Source organism: Bombus bifarius, unplaced genomic scaffold (genome assembly GCF_011952205.1).
Source record: "Bombus bifarius isolate JDL3187 unplaced genomic scaffold, Bbif_JDL3187 scf7180000008062, whole genome shotgun sequence".
NCBI classification, from domain to species: Eukaryota; Metazoa; Arthropoda; class Insecta; order Hymenoptera; family Apidae; genus Bombus; species Bombus bifarius.
Window position 1 is genome coordinate 888,372 of NW_022884426.1, and position 21,515 is coordinate 909,886.

The window sequence follows — 21,515 nt, forward strand, 5'->3', positions numbered from 1 at the left end:
ATTGTAACTGGAGTAACGCTTACCCGGCCAACCAAGCTTTCCGCGCTTCCGATGACCTCGAAGTTCGGCTTCCGATCGGCAGGACTGCCGGGTAAACTGTGGGACAGGCGCTCTGCGCCGATGCTTCCGTTACTCTCACCGGCCCAGGAAACTGACGAACGAGGACAGTCGTCAAGGAATTAAGCTCGCCGCGGTACGCTCTGCCTCTACGATCTCAACAGCGATTCGTGCCATACCGAGCAGTTGCGTGGTTAGTCGCGACAAGCGAATCACATCGCAAACGGTTACACGTTCAAACTGTTTGGCAGAACGCATGCTCCGAGCGAGAATCTCGTCGTGCGATACACACGCCATACAACGACCGCGTGTATCTTCGTGTCTGTGTGTTGCAGCGTCGCTGGTGTATCGCTGGTGCATCGTTGGTGTGTCGTTGGTGCATGGACGGTGCATCGTTGGTGCATGGTTGGTGCATCGTTGGTGTGCAATGATCGGGTAGGGAAGAAAATGCAAACTGTTTGGGTGCAAGTCGGAAACGCGCGTGCGTGCGAGCAGAGGATTACGACCGCGTTTCTCTTAACAATTAAATCCGATGGCTGTCGCTGACGAGCCATATTAGACCAACATCGATACGTTCACACCTATGGTCCCGCTATGGTGGCTTCTAACGCAGCAACTAACACGACAACGTTCGGTTGTTCAAGCGCCCGGATGCTATGTTCGTTCGAATAGACAAGTTTCAGAAAGCGAGGATCGATCAACGACAGATCCACCAACATTTTCCAGCAACTTTTCCTTATCTTCCTCGAACATGCATCGACGCGTACGCGTACGAACGGCATGCGATTGTCGCCCGATCAACGAGACAGTTCATGCTGCTACGAAGCAATGCGGAGGAGTGTCGATGCCGTGCTATCGTCGTTAACCCTTTCGCGTCTACTTTGACGATCCGTCTAACGATTAATCGCACGAAATGCAACGCGTACACGCGTTTACTCGTACATCCGATTCTCAGAGGAACGTTTCCATCGTGCATAGTAGAGAGAGAACGATTTTTCGCGAGATGAAGAGAAATTCGGTGGCGGAAGGGTTAAGCGGACGCACCTCCGACACACGCGCAACGAATACGTCGATGCTGATCCGACGTCGTTCATGCATTAACGTAGGTAAAAATGGCAAGTGACAAGCACGTTGGCGTCGATCGGAAGCAAAACTCGACAGAGCCGGAGTTTTCTTCCGGATCGAGCGGAAGGCAGTCTGGAGGCGAGCGTATGAGTTTGGAAGGCGGGCAGACAGATGGGAGCCTTGGCGATAGGCGTGTGGATCGCGTGTATTAGTCGAGGATTAGTCACCTCTGCCGTGGTAAGAGGCCCGATGCGATAGACAGGAGACGCAGACGCGGTCGTGTCGCGAGTCGACGTCGGCGAGGAAGCCGGCGACAGCGATCGCCTGGGTCTGGGCGAGCTTGAGGCCGTTGGCGACGCTACGCGCAAATCCGGTACTCGCCGACGTTGTCGAGCTGCTCGACTGTCCACCACCACCGCCGCCGCTGGTCTCGCGTTTCCGGAAACTGGACGGCGCCGATTTAGCGACCGGCGGATCGCGTCGACCCCGAACACGGCACCGAGACGCTACCGTTAACTCCTGCCTCAGCGACCCTCCGCGAAGTTCTCCGACCTTCTCCGAGTTGCTCCAACTAGACCCTCCGGAACCACCGGATCCTCCTGAATCTCCCGAACCTCCCGAACCTCCTGAACATCCTGAACCTCCTGAACCTTCTGAATCTCCCGAACCTTCTGAACCTCCTGACCCGCCGGACTCGCTATACTCGCTCGTCGCCGACGAATCTCCGTCCTCGCGATCTATGGCTGTCGTGTGTTCGGACGACACCGTGTTTTTTTTATTATTCCCGCGAACTCTCGATCCCATCGACTCTGAATTTCAACAGGGTTGAAGCGCGTCGTAACGCAACGATCGCCACGATTTCTCGGGCCGTTTCTCCTAATTTTACTAAACGATACGTGTACGATTGCTCTCGGCGTATTCAAATCCGTCTAATAAGTCGAAATCCACCTCTCGTTTCGAATCGGCTGAGAAGCTAGTCTCGATGTTTTTAATACAAAGCAGACTCGCGCCAGCGAGATACCACGGCGAACTCTTGAAACTCCTTTAACTTCCTTCAGATTTCTCATCCGTCCACAACTCTGGCTGAAACTCGCGTACCGTAAATCTACCGACTTATTCCTCTTTTCAACTACCTTGGTCTTATGAGAAACGCCTGAACAATCGTGGCGACTATTACCACTAAAACCCTGTTGTACACCATCGTTCTATCGTTTCAATCGATCGATGGGAGACGAGATCACTTTTTCATAGAGAAAATAGAGAAAGAGAGAGACAGGAAGGAAGAGAGAGAGAGAGAAGAGAGAGACAGAGAGAATGAGAGTGTAAATCGTACCGTGATTACTCCAGACGGCACAATCGACGCAGCAGCCTCTAGTCGCGTAAGACCGTGTCCCGTTGGAGGATGAACCGAGGCTCGGGCTGGTCGTAGCGGTGGACGTGTTCGTGTACGTGGCGATCGACGTCGTTGCACTGGCGGACTTGCCGGATGAGATTTGCACGGAGTGCAGGGTGCCGGTGCTCGGATCAATGGACGGGGGTGGGTTCCTTCGGGGTGGTGGCGTCGGTGGCGTCAGCTGCCGCTCGATTCCGTCCTGAAGACTGCTTCGAGCAGCCGCGACGAGGTCGACGCGCGTTGGACGCACCGCGCGACACGGGCAACACCAAAGAACGGGCAAAAACCACTCTCTTAGTTAGTTACTGGCTTTCGACGTGTCGGCGAACCCTTGTCGCCGCGTCCTCGAGAACCCTTTCATCCAGGCACTCGACGATATCGCAGAGTCGGCGAAATTATTGCACCGTACGTGTACATATATATATATATATATGTATATATATGTATACAAACATATACATTAATATATATAGAGAAAATATTATCGATCAGGCGCGAGAACATGCAGTTGGTTGAGCAACGTAACGAAAAAAAAAAAAGAACCGAGCTATCGAGAGTCGATCTCTTCGGTACCTGGGCTAACCTGGCCGATCCCTTGTCGATTCTCGGATCCATCGGCGCGCGTGGTCAGACGCCATACTCGGACACGGTGGAACAAACTCGGCGATAATCGTCGAGGTCCGGTGGTTAGTGGTTACGCATGCAAGCGCGCAAGCGAAAAATGCTATTCGATCAAGTAAAAGCAAACTATCGACTCCCATAACCCTAACGTCTCTTACCATATTCGCTATTCGGATGAAGGTAATTACCGCTACCTGGACCGCTGAAACGTATAATTCACCGATCACTAGGACGATCATGCCGTTCCTTTTCTTCCCAGTTTTCTCTACTTTCGACACGACGCGATCTCTCATGCGGCCCGTAAACCAGAAACTCTAACCGCCGATCATTTAGCAACCGATCGCGCGTTCATCGACCATAATCGGCGCCAATCAGGCGCGTTTCTAACGATTCTTATCTACTTACTCGAATACTTTGTAAGGTGTGTGATGATAGGATTGCTGCTGGACGGGATTTCCGAACACGGCCAATGGTCTCAGTGGTATGTTCTCCTCGATACCCGTGAGCTTAGGATCCATTCCCATTTGGTTCATCGCACTGTCGCTCAAACCGCTAAATCACGTTTCGTATGATTTTTAATCGTCGCTTCGACATTCCGTCGCTCTCGTTTATCGTTCGTCACGCGTATCGTCCTTTACGTATATCGATACTAACCCTGCTACGTTTGGCACAACTTGATGAGATCTCGCGGTAATCTGATTCGGCGGGTCGTGTCCGCTTCCTCTCTGAAGCGACGAGTACGGCAGGAAGTCTATGGAGTTTGTCGGGGAAGCCTGCGGATCCAAACGAACGACATTTTAACGAATCTTCCGTATCTGCGCCTCTTTCCTCTCCAATTCTTGCAATTCTTTCGATGGAGGAAATTGTGGAAATCGCGCTTTACGTACATATATTTTACTTACTTTTACGACTTGTACAGTCCTCTGGATATTTACCTTAGTCGTGGAGTTCACTTTGAGCGACCTGGCTCGGTTAAAATTGTGATGTCCCTTCCTCATACTCGACCAAACGCTGCCGAACAACGAGTGGTTCCTCTGTAAAGCGACAAAGAGTCACGTTAGTTCGTGTTCGAGAAAACGAAATTTACTATCGCGTATGCGAGCATCGATACCCTGTGCATAGGTTCCGGATTGTCGTCGAGCAGTTCTTCCAAGTTTCCGGAAATGGCTCTCTTCAGTTCGGGCCCGGCTTCGTGCAACGTTCTCAGACCAGCCTTTAACGAAACGATAAGGCGATTAGACTACGACGCCGAACTGACACGCGTTTATCCTTCTTTCTCAAACGTACAACGTAGAAATTGTACGTTCGCGTTTCCGTCGTTACTTTTCGACAATCGTACGTCGCCCAGAGAATATACGTTTGCCACAAGTATTACCTGAAGCGTGACGGTGTTGTGGCTCTCCTTATTACCGTCCTTCAATTCTTGCTCCTTGCGCTTCTTGAATCTTCTGAAGTAATCCTGGATCAGGAAGGTGGCGTAGAATTTGCCCACGGTCACTTCGTCGTCGCCTAGAAGATTCGCGATCGATCAACTGATCCTCGATGAAACACAGTGGCTAACTGAACTAAAGAGCAGCGAGAAAATACCTCCGGGTGGCGGCACCACCTGATCCAGAAGCTTCGGGCTGGTCCTCTTCCAAATTTTCTTGATCACGGCTCTCAATTCTGCGTTAGCGTCGTCGATGTTTCCCTCGGTTTTAATTCGCAACGACGTCCTCACCACGGCGAACAGAGTCGCGTTAAACAGCACCGTACCGTCGCTGTTCAACGGCATATTCATCGAAACCAGCCTCTGCAGAATTTGACAAGAACGAGTTTCGTGTAGAAGGACGAAACGATTTAACGCCAAACGATATCGAGACACTAACTTTACAGGCGACGCGATGAGGGCAGAGTTTACCGAAACCCAAGGGCGGAGATATCTTTCTGAGGAGAGTGACCACGTCCAGATGCTTGATACGACCTTTCGCATCGGGATCGTACTCGGACCACAAACGAATAAACTCGTCCAAATGGTGAGGACCCAGGATCGACCAATCCCTCGTCAGGTAATCGAAATTGTCCATAATTACAGCGACGAATAGATTGATGATCTGCGAAACAAGTTGCTCGTCAATGTCGAAACGAAAAGAAGTACGAGCGACCTGAGACTTTCGCGCGATACCGTAAAACGTTGCAGGTTACTTACGAGGAACGAGCATAAAACGTAGAAAGATATAAAGTAGGGAAATGCAATGTCGGATCCACAACCATTGTGATTATTCACCTCGTCGCTGTTCGGGTCGCATTTCACTTTACCGGGCTGCGCCGAACAGTCCAACATGATGTCTTGCCAAGCTTCGCCTGCGTCGTGTAAACGTCGATTTAACGTCGATTTAACGTCGAAACGTTTAACTCTTAACGCTCCAAGTTTGCCTCTCAAGCACCACCGATGTGCGGTGTTAGAAATATTGTAATGAAAATGATGTTACTTCTGGGACGAATGAAGATTGTCTTTCAATGACTCTGATATTATTATTTACACGTCACTGTAGCATCTAAAATCCGACACTTAAAAACTTCGAAAAGTCGAAGTACGATGAGAATAAGTTGGAGTTGCCGTAAGTTAATTGACAATTAAAAATCGGAGCGTTAAGGGTTAACAGACTCGTAATTATTCGATTGGAAGTTTCGACGAACACGTACCCGTAGCCGATCGAAACAAGACCAGCACCGCTTGTGGGAACGACTGGAAATTGTTGTTCCGGTCTATCGACGTATCGTCGTCGATCGCGATTTTTCCAAATACCTGAAAAAACGCACGAGCTCTTTCTCTCTAAACGTACACTGCGTTTTTGCCGCTAATCATTCGGGATACGATGGTATACGTGGGCGATTTCGCTAGACTCGAGATACGGTGACTGGTGAAAAGGCGTACCACGGCAGATTTTTGCGAACTCGTTACACGTGTCGTAGAAACGATGATCGTGATAGAAAGTTCCTATAAATATCGGATTACTTTCGCGATATATGTAAAGCGTATTCACGAGTCTTGGAAATTGGCGCGCCATTCCGAGTAATTGCTTTCACCTCGTCGTGTCTTACCTGCATACCTATCACGGCGTAAATGAAAAATAGCATTATAATTAGCAGAGCTACGTATGGCAGAGCTTGGAAAGATTTGATGAACGTCCAGAGAAGCGTTCTGATGCCTTCGCCTCTGCTCAGCAATTTCACCAGCCGCATCACTCGAAACAGCCGGAAGAAGTTGATGGAAATGATGGTGGAGCCAGGCTGAAAGTATAAGATTTTAACGTTGGCCGTTTAACCGTCTGATCGGATAAAACAGTGATACTCAGTGCGAGCAGAGCTGTCGCCGAACAACGTACATTGACCTCGGAGTAAACGATGTCGATGAAACTTCCAAGCACGATAATGAAGTCGAAAACGTTCCAAGCGTCGCCAAAGTAGTTCTGTAATTAATCGGTTCGCGTTAATTGGTACGATTTGTCCGACTGTAGAGCGACGGAACATCCATTATAATCGCGTTGTTTGTTTCGTTTGACTTTCTACCTTAAATCGAAAGGCCGCCAACTTAAAGATAAACTCCAGGGCAAAGACCGCGGTGAAGATCATGTTAAGAACGTCTAACGCTTCCGTGTAGATTTCCGGTTGTCGATAAAACTTCATCGCTAAGGTCACCGTGTTAATCATGATCAGAGTGAAAATGGTGTACTCGAACGGCTGAGATGTGACGAACCACCACACTTTGTACTGTATTCGATGCTTCGGTATGTATCGTCGCACTGGTTTCGCCTTTAACGCGAACTCGATGCAATTCCGCTATGCAATCACGTGAAAAGTTTCTACATGTATACGACACGTACACGAGATGTACACTCCCTCCCGTTCATAAGTATGCGTTAGGACACCCGATGGTCTCGTGCATTCGATTAATTTCGAAAAGACCAGCGTGGCACTGCTTTCAACTTAACTTCAGCTTTAACTTTTAACTTAAACTGCCTTTGCATCGATCGCAGATAAACAACGGATCGATCGAGAGTGTCGTTCTACGTCGTTGTATCTGTAAATCCCTGGAAACGTTCCAAGATTATCGGATAGAGACGATGCTGGAAGTATAGGCCGTGTACAGTGCGAATCGATGAAATTTTGATCGCAACGTGAAACGTACAGGCTCTGTGTAATGGAAACGAGAGAAAAAGTGTCCTGATATTTATGAACGGTGGTGTATACGAGACGTAGGTATACGAGATATCGTGGTTGGTAGCCGGTTGGTATTCGGCAAACTTACCTGATTCTTATCGAGCTCGCAGTTTTTGTACTCTTGCTCACCCTCGTTCTGGAAAGTGACAATAACGAAACCAACGAAGATGTTCACCATGAAGAATGCTATGATAATGATGTAAATGATGTAGTACGCGGCCACTATCGGCCGAAAATTATGAATTGGTCCATGATCCTCCTTGTTAGAGTCGATCGACACGTCTAGTAATCTGTTGGGAGAGAAAATGCTAAGCGGTGTGCACCGTGGCTGGTGGCATCGAGCTTGTTCGTTTATCTTTTCTTTTCGTATACCGCTGTTAGCAATGGCGCAACGAACGATTCGATATTGCGAGAAGAAAGAAAAGAAACCTGTGTGTCCCGCTGGAAATACACTGGTTTTGTCGATTACGAAATTCGAAGAGGAGCGGAAGGAAGAAAGAGAGGAAAGTAGAAGAAGTAGTGGTGCGGGTGAACGCGGTAGACGACGCTTGGTTACTTACGACGGCCAGCCTTCGAACGTGGACACGGTGAAAAGCGTAAGCATCGCTTTCGCAACGTCGTCGAAATGGAAACGTTGCTGAATCCAACTTCTCTCCTTCATCACCGGCTTATTGATATCGCCGTTGTCGTACTCCAGGTACGTACCCCTGAAATTATCAACGCGACCACCAATGTTATTCGTTGTGGCTGTTTCGCTTGACCGATCCGATTTGCGGGAATCGTCGATGTCGCCGTTACTGGGAACGATAAACCGCGGACAAAAGGAAAACCTTCGTTTTACCTCGATGTACGTAGCGACGACACTGAACGATATCCCACGTTTGGGGCTTGCGTTTGTTTGCGAGATAACTTACTGGCATTCGTCCTTCGTCATTTTCGATGCATCGGAACAATAGAAAAATTTGCCCTATACAACATAAAAATTCCATTAATGCGAAGCAGATCGCTGTCAATTAGAGGCTTCGCGCAACCTTTTTCAAAACTGTCGAACGTATCGATACTCTTGATATACTTTTACTCCTACGTTTCTTTTTTTTTTTTTTTTTTCTAGAATTTTTAACGCGTTTCCAATGTATCTATGGTCGTCACGGAGATCGTGGAAAATCCGACAAATCGGTCATTCTTTCCATACGATATCACGAGTGTCGATAAAGTGGACATAGCGTATCGTTAATTGGCCATTCTCTGAAGCAAAGTCAGTAAGTAGCTAGTGATCGAGCAAAGTAAAAGGAAAGAACAAAGAAAAATTGAGAACTGGTAGAATGAAATAATAATAAAAAAAAAAAAGATTAGAAAATGAAAAAATATATACATATACATGTATATATACATATATATATACACATGTATGTCATTCCGTTAAGCGTGCACGATAATACGAGTCTATACGTGTGAAATATATACAAAATGTAGGCCGTGGTGCAGGCTGTCTCGTTTGGCCTACGTCGATCGAGCGACGTGGCACGTGCGCGAGTAAAATCGAGAGTCCAGAAAATAGTTGTCGCAGGTTCTTCCGATCAACACGATCGACGATCCGATCGTTTCGATCGTTTTCGACGGAGTATCAGCCGTCGAGCAATTGGGAACAAAGCTCGTCGAAGCATCGCGACGTGTTTAATTATCAATGGGGCAACTGTTGACGTTTCTTCGCAGGAGTTTCGTTCGCGAACAGACTTTAACCCGTTAACCGGACAAGACGAGATCGTTTGCGATTCCTGGCCTCTGCTAGACGCAACAACTGCTTCTTTATTCGTAGATATTTTATTTTTCAACGTTAGAACATTAGAACGTGGACTTTTAACCTCCGCCTAAATATACACCGTAGGTAGACAATTATAATCGGACGATTGGTAAAAATAAATAAATATACAGGGTGAGTCGATAGGAAGTACGGACCGTTTAAAATAAGCGGTTGTATTTAATATCTGTTGTATTTGTCGTGATATCTCTTAGAACGTCCGAAGGCCCAAAGCTAGTTAGTTTGGCAGATATTTTAACTTTAGTTTGTCAAATTTCACGCTAATTTGACGAGTTAAAGCTAATAAATTGTTCGCCAAACTAATGGTTCTTCGGTATAAACGGAACAATGCTCTTTTGCGTTATCGTCCGACCGACGTTGGAAAAGCATATACGGTGTTTAAAAAAAACCAGCGTGTTGTCTCGATATCTCAGAAAACAAGATGTTGGAAAAAGCATCTGAAGATCCAACGTGATTCGTTAGAGACTTTTCTCTACGAAACCAATAGGAAATAAAATAACGTAAATTTCGATAGTGCTACTTACCGACTCACCCTGTACATAAAACGATGTTTCTCCGTCTGAAGAAACTAAAATTCGAAAACGTGCATCTTCAAAAATCCTGAAGAATCTACGTGTTTTTGGCGATAGACGCTTGGGCCAGTGGCAGTTGCAGCGTCAACGAGTCGTTTCGTTTCCATGGGAAATAAACGTACTTTGACAGAGACTGGGATCGACACTCGACTCGATTCGTTCGTCTTAGCTTTAGCTTTCTCGATCGTAGAAGCTTTCGGTTAACGTGTTAAAGAATGAAATTTCGTATTCGATGGAAGCCCTACGCGCGATAGCTACGATTTCGACTTTCTGGTTGAGTGTTTTCGAAAAGAACCCTGCTCGAGATCCACGCGGTTTAATCGCCTAGAACCAGACTCGTTGCAACGACTGTTGCAGCACGACGAATCGTACGTTTCGAAACGACGAAGCTGCGCATTGCGATTCGTTCGATTTTCCGGATAAGCCGTGGAAAGAACACCGAGTGCAGCGTGGGTTTCTTGATCGTTCGTTTCGTTGCCCCTTTAAGAGCATCTAATAATTGGATCGTACGAAACGTTTGGATCGAGGAGTCTCGTTTCCTGATTTCGTGAAACCACGTTCGCCTTCGATGCGAACCACGATCGTTACGATAGAAAACGAGTTCACATGCATTCGTAGGTTTTCGTTGGCCGTTGTCCCGAACGGCAACCACGAGATTTCCAGGTTGGCTGGCGCTACACTTGCTTCTAAGCCGCTTCTACTGACAATCTACGACTATATATCTGTGCATCTAGACGGGCTGCTCTGTTTCGAGCTTCGTTATCACGCGACGCGATACTCGTCTACTCGTAAGGTTCGAGCGATAGCGGCGAGTGTCTTCCAAGGCGATAACTAAAGGCGAGAGAAAGGCTGTTTGCAAGTGTGCAACTCGATAACGAACGGAGTTGAAATTTTGTTGGGACGGAGAGCAGTGGAGCTTGGCGATGGCGTAGATGGACCAGGCTAGGTTTGACTCGTGGTTCCGGTATATTTGCGCGTTCGATCAGCATGCACTACGATCAAAGCTTCATTCTCACATTTACAGCGAAACTTGCATGCCGATATGTTAAACGTGTTGTCTATCCGATATGTTCGATAGCTACGTATTCGTTAAAGCGTTCGTTAAGCGACGGTGACGAGTAAGAACGTTACTCTCGGTGGATGTTACAGCCCCGGCTGGTTTTCTCGGTGAAGCGTTCGATCGTTTAACAGCGTGTGTTACCGTGCTCGAGGGTGTTATCGTGAACGCAGAGAGCGTGTCTCTGCAAAGGGTAATATTGGCAGCAACGAGGTATCCTCGAATAGGTTGATCGATCAACGTGCCAGTTTCGTGCTCCACCTTACCACGATCCTGTCCAACGTTCCGATAGAGCATTATCGATTCGTAAGGAGGACACCGACTAACGCGCACGAGGAGCAACCGATCCTTTCACCGTGTACACGAATTGGCCGTGATAGCGGAACGTTGCAAGGCGATAGAGTTCCATCGATCTTATTTACGCTCGACGATTGCCTCGTTTGCCGATATTCTCCTTTGTAGAGTCGAAGAAGGATCGAGAAAAAGTAGTCGGATCGAACGAGTTTCGATGGGCCGATCGGAGTGTGCAGCGCGTCGCGAAATTCGGGGTTCGCCGAGAAGGTAAGTTAAATCGTGCGAAAGAGGAGAGACGCGAAATTTTCCACGGCGACTAAACGGATGGCGATCGGACGGCGGCAATTTCCGTCAACGCGAATGGCACCCCGTATTTCGCGAAGGAAATTTCCATTTCCGTGACGCGTCCAAAACTTCCGGTTGTAACGCGAGGCCGTCCGCGTCGCCGAACAACCGACGGCCAAATAAATCAAACGGAGTAAAGAAAACAAGAATAACGAAAAGCAAAAAGAGAGAGCTGAAGAGAAGAAGTAGTAGTAGTAGTAGTAGTAGTAGTAGTAGTAGTAGTAGTAGCAGTAGTAGTAGTAGTAGTAGTAGTAGTAGTAATCAAAGAGTAGAAGTAAAAGATAGAGGTAGAGGTAGGAGAAGAAGAAGGAAGCGAAAGACGAAGACGTAGAAGAAGAAGTAGAAGAAGAAAGAGAAACGAGATAGACGTGGTAGAGAGAAGAAGAGAAAAGTTCTCGTTGGCTTAGTATAAACTTTCTAAGTGGTGGTGGTTGGCTTTACCTTAAACAGCTGTACCCCGATAACAGCGAACATGAACTGTAGGAGATAGGTGACCAACATAATGTTGCCGATCGTTTTAATGGCGACAATCACACACTTCACTACGTACTTTATACGTAGTTGGTTGAGGGCAGGCGAGCAGGGCGAACGAGCACAGCGGGGAACACGGGATCGTGAGACAGACAGACAGAAAGAGAAAACAAAGAAAATACAAAGTAGCATTAATCAAGGGTTTGGCTAGTTTCGCTCGTGGAGCTAGGTATCTTAATTACGAGGGGCTTTAGGGCTGGGGCAACGGGAATTTCGCTATTTGCCAACGTATCGTCGTATCATTTCGATCGTTGCACGCTTTTCCTTCCGCGTTTTCTCTTTTTCATTCAAAAACTTTCTTTCTTTCTTTCTTTCTTTCATTTCAATTTCGTTGCTCGCGTTCGTCTTCCCTTAATCTCTCTGCAACGCATCCCTTTCGTTTTCCTACCCTGTTTTCTCACCACCTCTCGGATCGCGTACGAACGGGCGTGCGTTTCCTATTACATTTTCGCATCGTAGCATCGACTTGCATCGAGACGTCGCTTTCGTCGGCTTTTCCCTCCGCGAATTCGTTTCGTTCTCGCGACACGGCGTTTCTCGACCACCCTCGTTCATCGTCAACGATAGTCCCGTCTTTCAGCCAGTCTTTTCGTCCCCCTTTTCCGTTTTCCTGGCTTTCGTTTCTCCTCTTTTTATGCTCTCTCTCTCTCTCTCTCTATATATATATATAGTTTCCTGTTTTATCTATTCCGCTTTTTCTCTTAAAATTTCTCTTTTCGTGAATCGTGAACTAAGCCCTCGCCATCCATCCAACCCACTAGTGCTCGATGTTTTTCCTCGGCAATGCACCTATGGGGCCTCGTACGGGATAACGTATGTTCTCGTCGAATCTAATCTTCGGAAACCTTCGATCGTAATTGTTTCGCTTTCGATCGTCGTCGGCTAGGCAAAACTTTCGTCGCTGTTCGTCGCCGAATCGCTTCGCGGATCTCGATCGCGATCTTCTTCCTTCGGCCGTACGTTGCCGTCATGTACGCTGGCGTCGGCACGCCGATAACACGATCGACTCGACGTTACGTTCGACCGCGCGCAAAATAAAAGAAAAGTCGAATTTTCTGACGACAGAGTAGATAACGGTGTACGTATCGTAAAAACTTGTTGTTCCTTTAAGCGCTTGGTTTCTTTAGTCGATGGAAGCGCTGTGTCTGAGATACACGAGCAAATCAAACTACAAGAACGTTCTTCCGGTTCTGACGACGGATCTGTTCGATCGTGAAGAAAAGTGACTGGCATCGCAGACGCGTTATGCGTAACTAACACCTTCTGGGATATTTCATTCGCGATCTACGTTTCACAGTGTTTCTTTGTAAAAACCTCTCGAGTTTCATCGACCGAAGCAGGACTTTTCCGACTGCCAACCCATGTAATTTTCACCCTCTCGCACTCTTTCCAGGCACCAAGGACACGTTTGTCACTCGCCTTTCGCCTCTCGTTTCGTCGACGGAACGCAACCGACGCAAATCGTCGGAGGCTCGGCGATCGAACCAAAGGAAACTGCATCCTTGCAGCTTGAACAATCGCTCGTGAATCGAAGGAAACGGCGAACTAAAGCGTCTGGCTACAACTATCGGGTCGTTGACGATGCATCGACGCGTGAGAGACGCGTCGAGGCTCGTGCGTGTGATCGTCGATATCGTCGATATCGTGGAGGAGCGCGTAACGACGAGGGATCGATACGCGGCGAAACTACGTGGTCCGCTTCTGTCTAACCATTCTAAAGCTAATCAAACGAAGCAACCAAGGTACACTATGCTACGACTCGTCTAAGTTTGCTCGCTAAGCGTTTCCTCCGCTGTCGAACTTTATTTCTAGCGATCGCGACAAACACCAGCTACGTTCTAATCGTAGCGCGCGAAAATATTCGAACGCGTGGATAATTCTTTCGGAATATACGCGAAATTGTCCAACTTGGTGGAAATTATGCTCATCGGTATCGCGACGAAACAGCGTGGCGATTCTCTCGTTGAAATTCGAAAGCGATCGTCCTTCGTCTTCTTTTCATTTCGATGGAAAAGATAGAGACGCGACTCGAGGCAATTCTCGCGACGCGTATATTTTTGTCTACGTATTTTCGTAAAACGTTCAGCAACGAGCGTTCGAATATCTCGGCGAGCCTTGCGTAGCTAAACGAAGAAAATGTAGAATCGTTTTGTGTTCGAGCGACGATTATACGTACAGTCGATACGATGAAATTCCGATCGAGGACGGGACGAAAAAAATTCTGCGAGTAGACCGGACAGAGAAGTGCCGTGATGCTTCGTTTCGAGGCAATTGCGGAAATCGACGAGACAAAAGGATAACGCGTTGTTCGACTCTCTGCTTTTTCTACGATTCTGTCTGGAATCTCGAGCTCGAGACCGATGCTTGCGAAAAGAGTGGCGGAACACCGAGTCCTTTCCTTCTTTCCCTTTCCTTTCTCTCGTGTTAATATAGCGGCACACCACTGCAACGCTCAGCCGGCACAAGCATGCAATTTTCAAACAATCCTCTACTATCGGTTTTAACCACGCAGCCTGTAAACGTGAGTCTCTCGGTGTCGTGTCGTGTCGTATCGTGTCGTATCGTGTCGTACCGTGTCGTACCGCGTCGTATCGTGTCGGTGTATCGAAACACGCGTACGATCTGGACCAACCATCGTCGTCGGTAACATCGCCGGTATACATCGGATCGATAGATATCCTTCAATCACGCGGCCTTTCGTTTCACCACTCGATTTACCCGTTTGCGCGCGATATTCTTCCGCGGCCTTTTTGTCATCGCGTCCGACAACGGTTGTCCGTTTCGTATCCGCGTGTCTTTGATATTTAGTCTTCCAGCTACGGAGTCTCGAACGACCAAGTAAAGGCAAAAATAAAAAAAAAAAAAGAAGACAAGGGAAGAAAGAGGAAGAGAAACAGAGACAAAGACAGAAGTAGAAGAAAGAAAGAGAGGAAAAGAGAGACAAAGAAAGTCGTAGGTGTCCAGACAAAGGAGAAATAAACGAAGATACGAAAGCCAAAGTCGAAAGACCAAAGACCATATAATAGATCTTGCGAAAAGCCGCTTTCTGTAAAATTGTTTCCTCCGAAAAGTGGTGACGTACACGCATACACATATATAGATAGTATGTAGATGTATGTGCGCGACAGCGAACTTCCATCCCGTCTCTATCTACGTTCTTTTTTCTTTTTTCTTTTTTCTTGTCTTTTTTCTTTTTCAGCTACCATCTCATCTCCCCCCGGTCACTCGTCTATTACGTGAATCGTTCGATACGTAAGTATACGTTATAGTACGTATAGATATGTTTGTTGCTCGAAACGTAACAAAAGGACAAGAAAATGAAAAGAATCGGCCGCTTCCCGGCCAGCTGTCGATTACGATCGTCTTTCCTATGCTAGCACGATAGTTTAGTAGAAACAGTGTTCCATCAACGATCTCGCGAGAAACGATCCGCTATCGATCGTCAGCAACGATCGCGACAACTCTCGCATCATTCGGCTGATTCGCGTACGCAAAGAAAAATAAAGCCTCGCCGCGCGCTTCGCGTTTTCTATTATTTGCAACGAGTTGCCACATCGTTGTGCCACGAACGACGCGTAAACACAGTGGACGATCGTTCGTAAAACTACGACAAACGATTTTACTTTCCTGTTAAAGTGATCGCGATACAAGCCAACGGTCTTTCACGCAACGGTAACAGTCTTTTAAGGACAAAGAAAGTGCGACTGTTTACGCGGCAACGTTCGAATCGATGGTAAACGCTCGTGGAAAGATCGCGAATGTAAATGAACGAGTTGGACGCGTTCGCGTAAAAGCGATCATCTCGCTTGAAACGAAATTCGTTTACAAAGAGCGTAAAAGTGTCGCGAACAGGGGCAGTCGTTCGATCGTTAGGCTACACGTAATATCGATGGAAAGAAAGAAAAACGTTCGAGGGAAAGAAGAAATCAGGGTAATCCCAGTGAGAGGTTTCGGGGAGAGAGTGTCGAGACAAGAAACCCAATGAACAAGTTACACGCAAAACAGTTCGTTTCACAGGGAAGGTACCCAGAGGTGCATCTGTCGGAAAAAACAACGTTTGCTTCGTGCCCGCGCCTCTCGACGATTATTTCTCCCAGTCTTTCTTCTCCGTTCTTTCTTTTCTCTTTGTTCTATCTATTTTCTTTGACTCGAAACGACGATACGCAATGCACAGAAAACGGAGAAAGTGGCGAATAATCGTCGAAGAAGGCTGTCGGGATGTCGAGCAAAGGCGTACCGAGGTGGTAGACGAATTGGTAGTAGTGAGTTTGGTGATGGTGAATTATCTCGGCGTTGCATCAAACGTATGTGAAGTAATGGATGAACGAGAATGACGATAATATATGCATATAATATCGGATCGTAAGAGAGGGCTGAGGGGTCAATGAGAGGGGGGTATCGAAGGTTTTGGTTGTATATTATGCCACTCTAGTGTACTACGAGAGGTTGGAAGGAATGTCCCAGGACCGTTTAGTGTGCGGGGCCTGGCAATCCTACCTTGAACAGTTGTACGCCAATGACGGCGAACACGAACTGCAGGAGGCTGGTGACGAGGACTATGTTTCCGATAGTCTTTACCGCTACGATGACGCACTGTACTACGTGCTGGGTTCAACATTAATTATAATGTAGATTCGCTCCTTTACAAATGAGATTACGTGTGCCGACTAATTTATTACGTCGGATGTCACTCGTTTTTTTTTTTTAATCAGTCTTTTTTTTACTTCTTACTTTGTTTTTTTTTTCTCAGAATCGTTTACGTTTCTTTTTCTTTTTTTCTTTTCTTTTTTCTTTTTTTTTTCTTTTTTTTTGATACTACTCTCCGAATCGCAATAGGAAACTATGGACGTAGAAGAATGGAAACAAGATAAATTACACATGGACGCGAAGTAAGTTATATCGGTTCGTTGATCGAATTTATGAATTCGTTGGAAAGAGTTTCCCTTGCAATACGGAAGATTCGAAATGTTTCACCAAAGTATCGGTAAAAGTATCGACTTTGAAAAGCAATCGCGAACAGTCTGATACCGTGCAGACTCGATGGATCGGCTTTGCTAGCTTCGAAAGAACAATTGCTTGAATTTTCACGTAACTCGAATCTAAGATCGCAACTGAAAGCTACTTTGGTATCAAACGTTATTCGTACGTCTACTTCGGGGCATGTGCTATATCATCCGGGACCGATTTGGCAAGTTCGCTAATTGTTCGTGGCTAACGAGCGAAGAAAGATACCTTTAATCCCTTGGCACGATTGATGGCGCGTAGAGGTCTCAACACGCGTAATACACGCAGTACTTTCACCACTGAAAACGCGCCGGAACTGAAACAGAAATGGTGAAATAAACGTCTGGTTTTACAGGCTGTCGCAGAAAGTCGATGGTGAAAAGTGGCGGTCAAACTTCAGGAGCAGACGGTAGTATCGACCGAAACGATTAAAAGAATTCTTTGTGAATTCTAACGTGAAAAACGTACTCGAAACGTTAGGAACAGATATTACGTTTTTCTTCAGAAATTCGTTTCTTCAACGCCAAGTCGATGAAGATAAACGCGACGTAAGAGCAAAGCGCGCTCGTGAAATTTGCCGCAGAAAGCTTTTTGAAACGTCGAAAAGTAAACGTTATTTTACGGAGAAGGAAACGTCGTATAATTCTTACCTGAAAGACATAGAGATGAGAGAAGAGCACACGACCAAAAGGTCGAGCAAATTGAACGCCGACCGGCAGAATGCACCGTCGTGTATAATAAAACCGAACGAGATCATCTTTAAACAGATCTCGATCGTAAATACCGTGGTGAAAAAATAGTCAAAATTCAGTAAAATCTACAACCACGAACAGCATGGTTACGGTGGAATTTAAACGAATATTCGTCGGTCGTCTTACCTGATTTCTATAAGAGGACGCGCGTAAAGGATCTTCGGCCGCTAACATGGCCGAAGATATCATGATACATACGAGGATCATGTTGCTGAAGTAGCTGTGGTTAGACAGCCAGTGGCAAAACACTCGAAATCTGAAACACGAACGACGGAAGTCGTTGGAATAGAAAAGTATCGCGACCAACTACGATTTTTGTATACAGGGTGGCTGGTAACTGGTGGTACAAACGGAAAGGGGGCGATTCTACGCGAAAAAGGAAGTCGAAAATATACAGTAAAAATTTTCCGTTCGAGGCTTTGTTTTCGAGAAAATCGACTTTGAATTTTCGCTCGGTACGCGTGCACTTTATCACGTTATAACGTACCGCACGCGTACCGAACGAAAATTCAAAGTCGATTTTCTCGAAAACAAAGCCTCGAACGAAAAATTTTTACTCTATATTTTCGATTTCTTTTTTCGCGTAGAATCACCCCCTTTCCGCTTGTACCACCAGTTACCAACCACCCTGCGTATAAAAAATATGTTTTCGAAGAAGCACGGTAAACGTCGTTGGTACCTGTTCGTTTGCGAGAAGAGGAAGAAAGACGAACCGGCTGGAATCGGTTCTGTCTTCGTAGCCATGTTGAATTCGGACATTCTTCGTGGTCTAGCCGATACCTCGTGATCCGCACCGTCATCTGGATAAATGAAACAGCAGGTAATTGTCATCGACGACGAACAAAGTACAAAGAGTGAATTTCCGAGACGTTTGACAAACGAAAGAAGAAAGCGTAGATACCGTGCATCTCGTTGTGTTCGACTTCCTCCTCTTCCTCCACTTCCTCGTCGGATTCTATGTTCAGTCGCACCTTGGCGTGATTGTTCGTATCGTCGCTTTTCTCCGACCTGAGGACACGTTAATCGAATGAATCTTAAATCGTATTTATCTATCGATTTGCATATTATACAGGAAGATCGCTTACGTTTCCGTGTCCACGGCTGCCTCGTAATCCTCCATCGTTTCGTTAGGATCGTGCTCGAGGTCGGTTCCACCGCCTTCGTCCTCTGCACCGGTTCCTTCGCCACCGTCATCACCCTGTTCCCCGCTCACTTCGTCTCTACTCGCCGAGGCACTGTGCTGTTTATTCTTCTCCCCCTGAGAAATCCACGAATTCGTCTGTTACTCGCCATCTATTTGTCACTAGTTGGATAGGCGAGTGAATCTTTGAGCAAAGATTAGGATTCGTTTTGAAAAATCGTAGGGTACCGTGGCGGCGCGACGAACGTCCAAGGCCGGCGGAAACATATGCCGATCGAGAACGGTTAATTAATACGGCAGGAAAATCTAGCGTTCGTTTCGCGCGAGATAGTTTGTCTATTAATAAGCAAAGAGAGACGTTGACTCGACGTCCTATTTAAAGTAGAAGAAACTCGAGCCGTGGATCTCGTCGAATTTCATGAAGCATCGAAGCGGAATCAACCCTCGCCCTCGGGTTAATACTCGAGAGCGATCGATTTTTCATTAGCTTATCGAAAAATCACGAACGATTAAACCTTCTAACGCGAAGCTGTACACGGTAGACGCGATGATACTTCGCCGTGAGGGTTCGTTTGTTCGATAACGAAGACGACACCGATAGCTCTCTTTCCTCCACCTTTGCCACCGCTTTTCACGCTCGAGTTACTTCGCGTATTTACTTCGAAACCGTTATAGAATTTCGTTATATACGAAATGTGGTCAAAAAGGCGGACGAACGAATAGAAAACGATAGCGAACAATAATGGAGCGAATGTTTCTGGATAACGGTTTTAATTTCGGAGTATCGGTATTCGATCGGGATGACCCCGATTTCGCGTGCGTCCTTTGTACGCGGTACGTAGTTCGCAGCAACAGTTGGAGCAAACGAGGCGTTCGGTTTAAAGGAGATGGCATAGTTGTGGGCGATTTAGCGTCGTATTAAAAATCATTTGCACAGCGACGTTCAACCTGCTCATAAAAATATATCGCGGTAGATCTAGCTCCCTCCAAGGTCGCACGGAAATGTCTTATCCGTTAAATCTTTCAGCTCGTAAAACGGTTGACCGAAGATTCGTATCTGCTTGGTAAAAATACCAGCAAATAAATATACGCGAAAATGTACGTTTCGTTAGTCGTGTGCCAATGCGGTACCCGGCGTCAGGTAGAAAAAGTGTTCTATAGAAAATGAATATTAAATAAATAATTGCGTTTCGTACGTTGATATTTCTCGCGTTACGCTATGAAAAGATTCGAATCTCGGACCAAGTGCAACAATTAAATCTGCTTTCACGTTGCCGCGAAATATCTTTGGAAACCATTCATCGGCATTCGGATTTATGCTGCGCGTTAATTGCAAACATCAAGCAGGTCAGCAGCAGGTTGAATATCAACAACTATGGTTTTATGGCGCGCAATTAAAAATTTGTTACGACCAGAAAACAGCGATATTTCTATCGGGAATTCGTGGCCGCCCTAGATACGCGGTCGGATGAATTACGGCGCGTCGAATATTCGCAAGGTACGCGCTTTAAGACGCGTAACGGGCAATAAAAAGTCGGTCGAACGGCGTCGAAGCCGGCGTCAACGCTGGCGTCGCGACGCCTTCTGTCGAGGCAGTCGTGATTACCAGCGCGTCGGCAAACGAGCCTTCCCACTCGATGCTCTTTGAGAACGATAAAACGGCTGGCATTCTAATTTTCTTCGCCCTTGCAACTATGTAAACGCGACGACCAAACGTTTATTCGCGCGACACCGTGACGCTCGCTTTTTCCAAATGCGTCGAACGTTTCAACGTACTTACCAGTGCTCGTTTAATCCTTGGCATACCGTGGAAGATGATCGACGTTTTTTTACCAAAAAAAAAAAAAAAAAAAATAAAGAAAAAGAGATTTTTAAAAGATTCCGAGGATCTTTCGTCCTTGTCACGTAGTTTTTAGTTATTTTGCAAAAATGACCGCGATCAGTCTTTTTACGTGTCCGTTTCTACGAGTCGGAACCAACGACGTGACGCGTAGAAAAGACGTTTGACACAGCTTTGGAGAAAGATATTAGGTTGTCGGAAAAGTTTCTTTCGTTTCCATAATAGATGAACAACAATTTCTGTTTTATATTGTTTTATTGAATTAGGCATGATCCATTTCGTTATATTTGTAGTCGCGGCAAAGTTTCTGATCGGGCAGTGTCACCCGTATTCGGGTGACGCTTATTCGACTACTTGCGAAGGATCGTCGTAAGTGTTTGAAAAGATATTCCACAGAAAGTTATAGAAGTAATACGGAGATGGTTTATTAAGAAAATTATTTAGAACGTAAAACTTTGAAGCATTCTATACAAAGCTGAGGTTGGTCTGGACAATTTGGACAATAAGTTGTTGTTTTCTTTAAATTCCCTCGTGTGTTTGATCGGTCCGTTCGACGTCTTTATCCGCATAACATAGTTTGCATGCGCGTCTAATGCTTCTTCCGGAATCATTTTTCCGAACGATGATATTATACCGACTCCGTCGAAGACAAGGATTTTCTGTATTTTCAGACAACCCTAATAATTTTGCAGCTAATAATTCTCTAAATCTTCTAATAGTTACATCCTTCCTTGTTGCAATTTTGTAAACCGTCAAAGCGTTTACAACAGAAATTCCCAGAAGGAGTTGAATGCCAAGTTTTCGATACTATTTGATTCCTT

The 21,515-nt window shown here is 46.3% G+C and overlaps 1 protein-coding gene across 20 annotated transcripts in view; it reads right to left on the reverse strand.

Moving 5' to 3' along the window:
• The window catches only part of LOC117208331 (muscle calcium channel subunit alpha-1), a 60,630-nt gene that overhangs the window by 6,541 nt on the left and 32,574 nt on the right, over nucleotides 1-21,515 (reverse strand). For 2 of the 20 annotated variants that reach the window (XM_033449415.1, XM_033449416.1), the window contains exons 18-43: nucleotides 18,799-18,971; nucleotides 18,615-18,721; nucleotides 18,393-18,513; nucleotides 17,840-17,969; nucleotides 17,612-17,778; nucleotides 17,190-17,277; nucleotides 16,455-16,562; nucleotides 11,868-11,975; nucleotides 8,254-8,306; nucleotides 7,900-8,046; nucleotides 7,428-7,629; nucleotides 6,689-6,958; nucleotides 6,505-6,588; nucleotides 6,221-6,409; nucleotides 5,822-5,924; nucleotides 5,325-5,479; nucleotides 5,005-5,229; nucleotides 4,724-4,928; nucleotides 4,512-4,645; nucleotides 4,248-4,349; nucleotides 4,072-4,170; nucleotides 3,791-3,909; nucleotides 3,542-3,688; nucleotides 2,456-2,784; nucleotides 1,350-1,865; nucleotides 24-151 (exon numbers count right to left, since the gene is read on the reverse strand). In XM_033449415.1, coding sequence (XP_033305306.1) covers nucleotides 24-151; nucleotides 1,350-1,865; nucleotides 2,456-2,784; nucleotides 3,542-3,688; nucleotides 3,791-3,909; nucleotides 4,072-4,170; nucleotides 4,248-4,349; nucleotides 4,512-4,645; nucleotides 4,724-4,928; nucleotides 5,005-5,229; nucleotides 5,325-5,479; nucleotides 5,822-5,924; nucleotides 6,221-6,409; nucleotides 6,505-6,588; nucleotides 6,689-6,958; nucleotides 7,428-7,629; nucleotides 7,900-8,046; nucleotides 8,254-8,306; nucleotides 11,868-11,975; nucleotides 16,455-16,562; nucleotides 17,190-17,277; nucleotides 17,612-17,778; nucleotides 17,840-17,969; nucleotides 18,393-18,513; nucleotides 18,615-18,721; nucleotides 18,799-18,971 — 4,209 coding nt within the window. The other 18 variants (XM_033449419.1, XM_033449418.1, XM_033449417.1 and 15 more) reach the window with 18 other exon arrangements.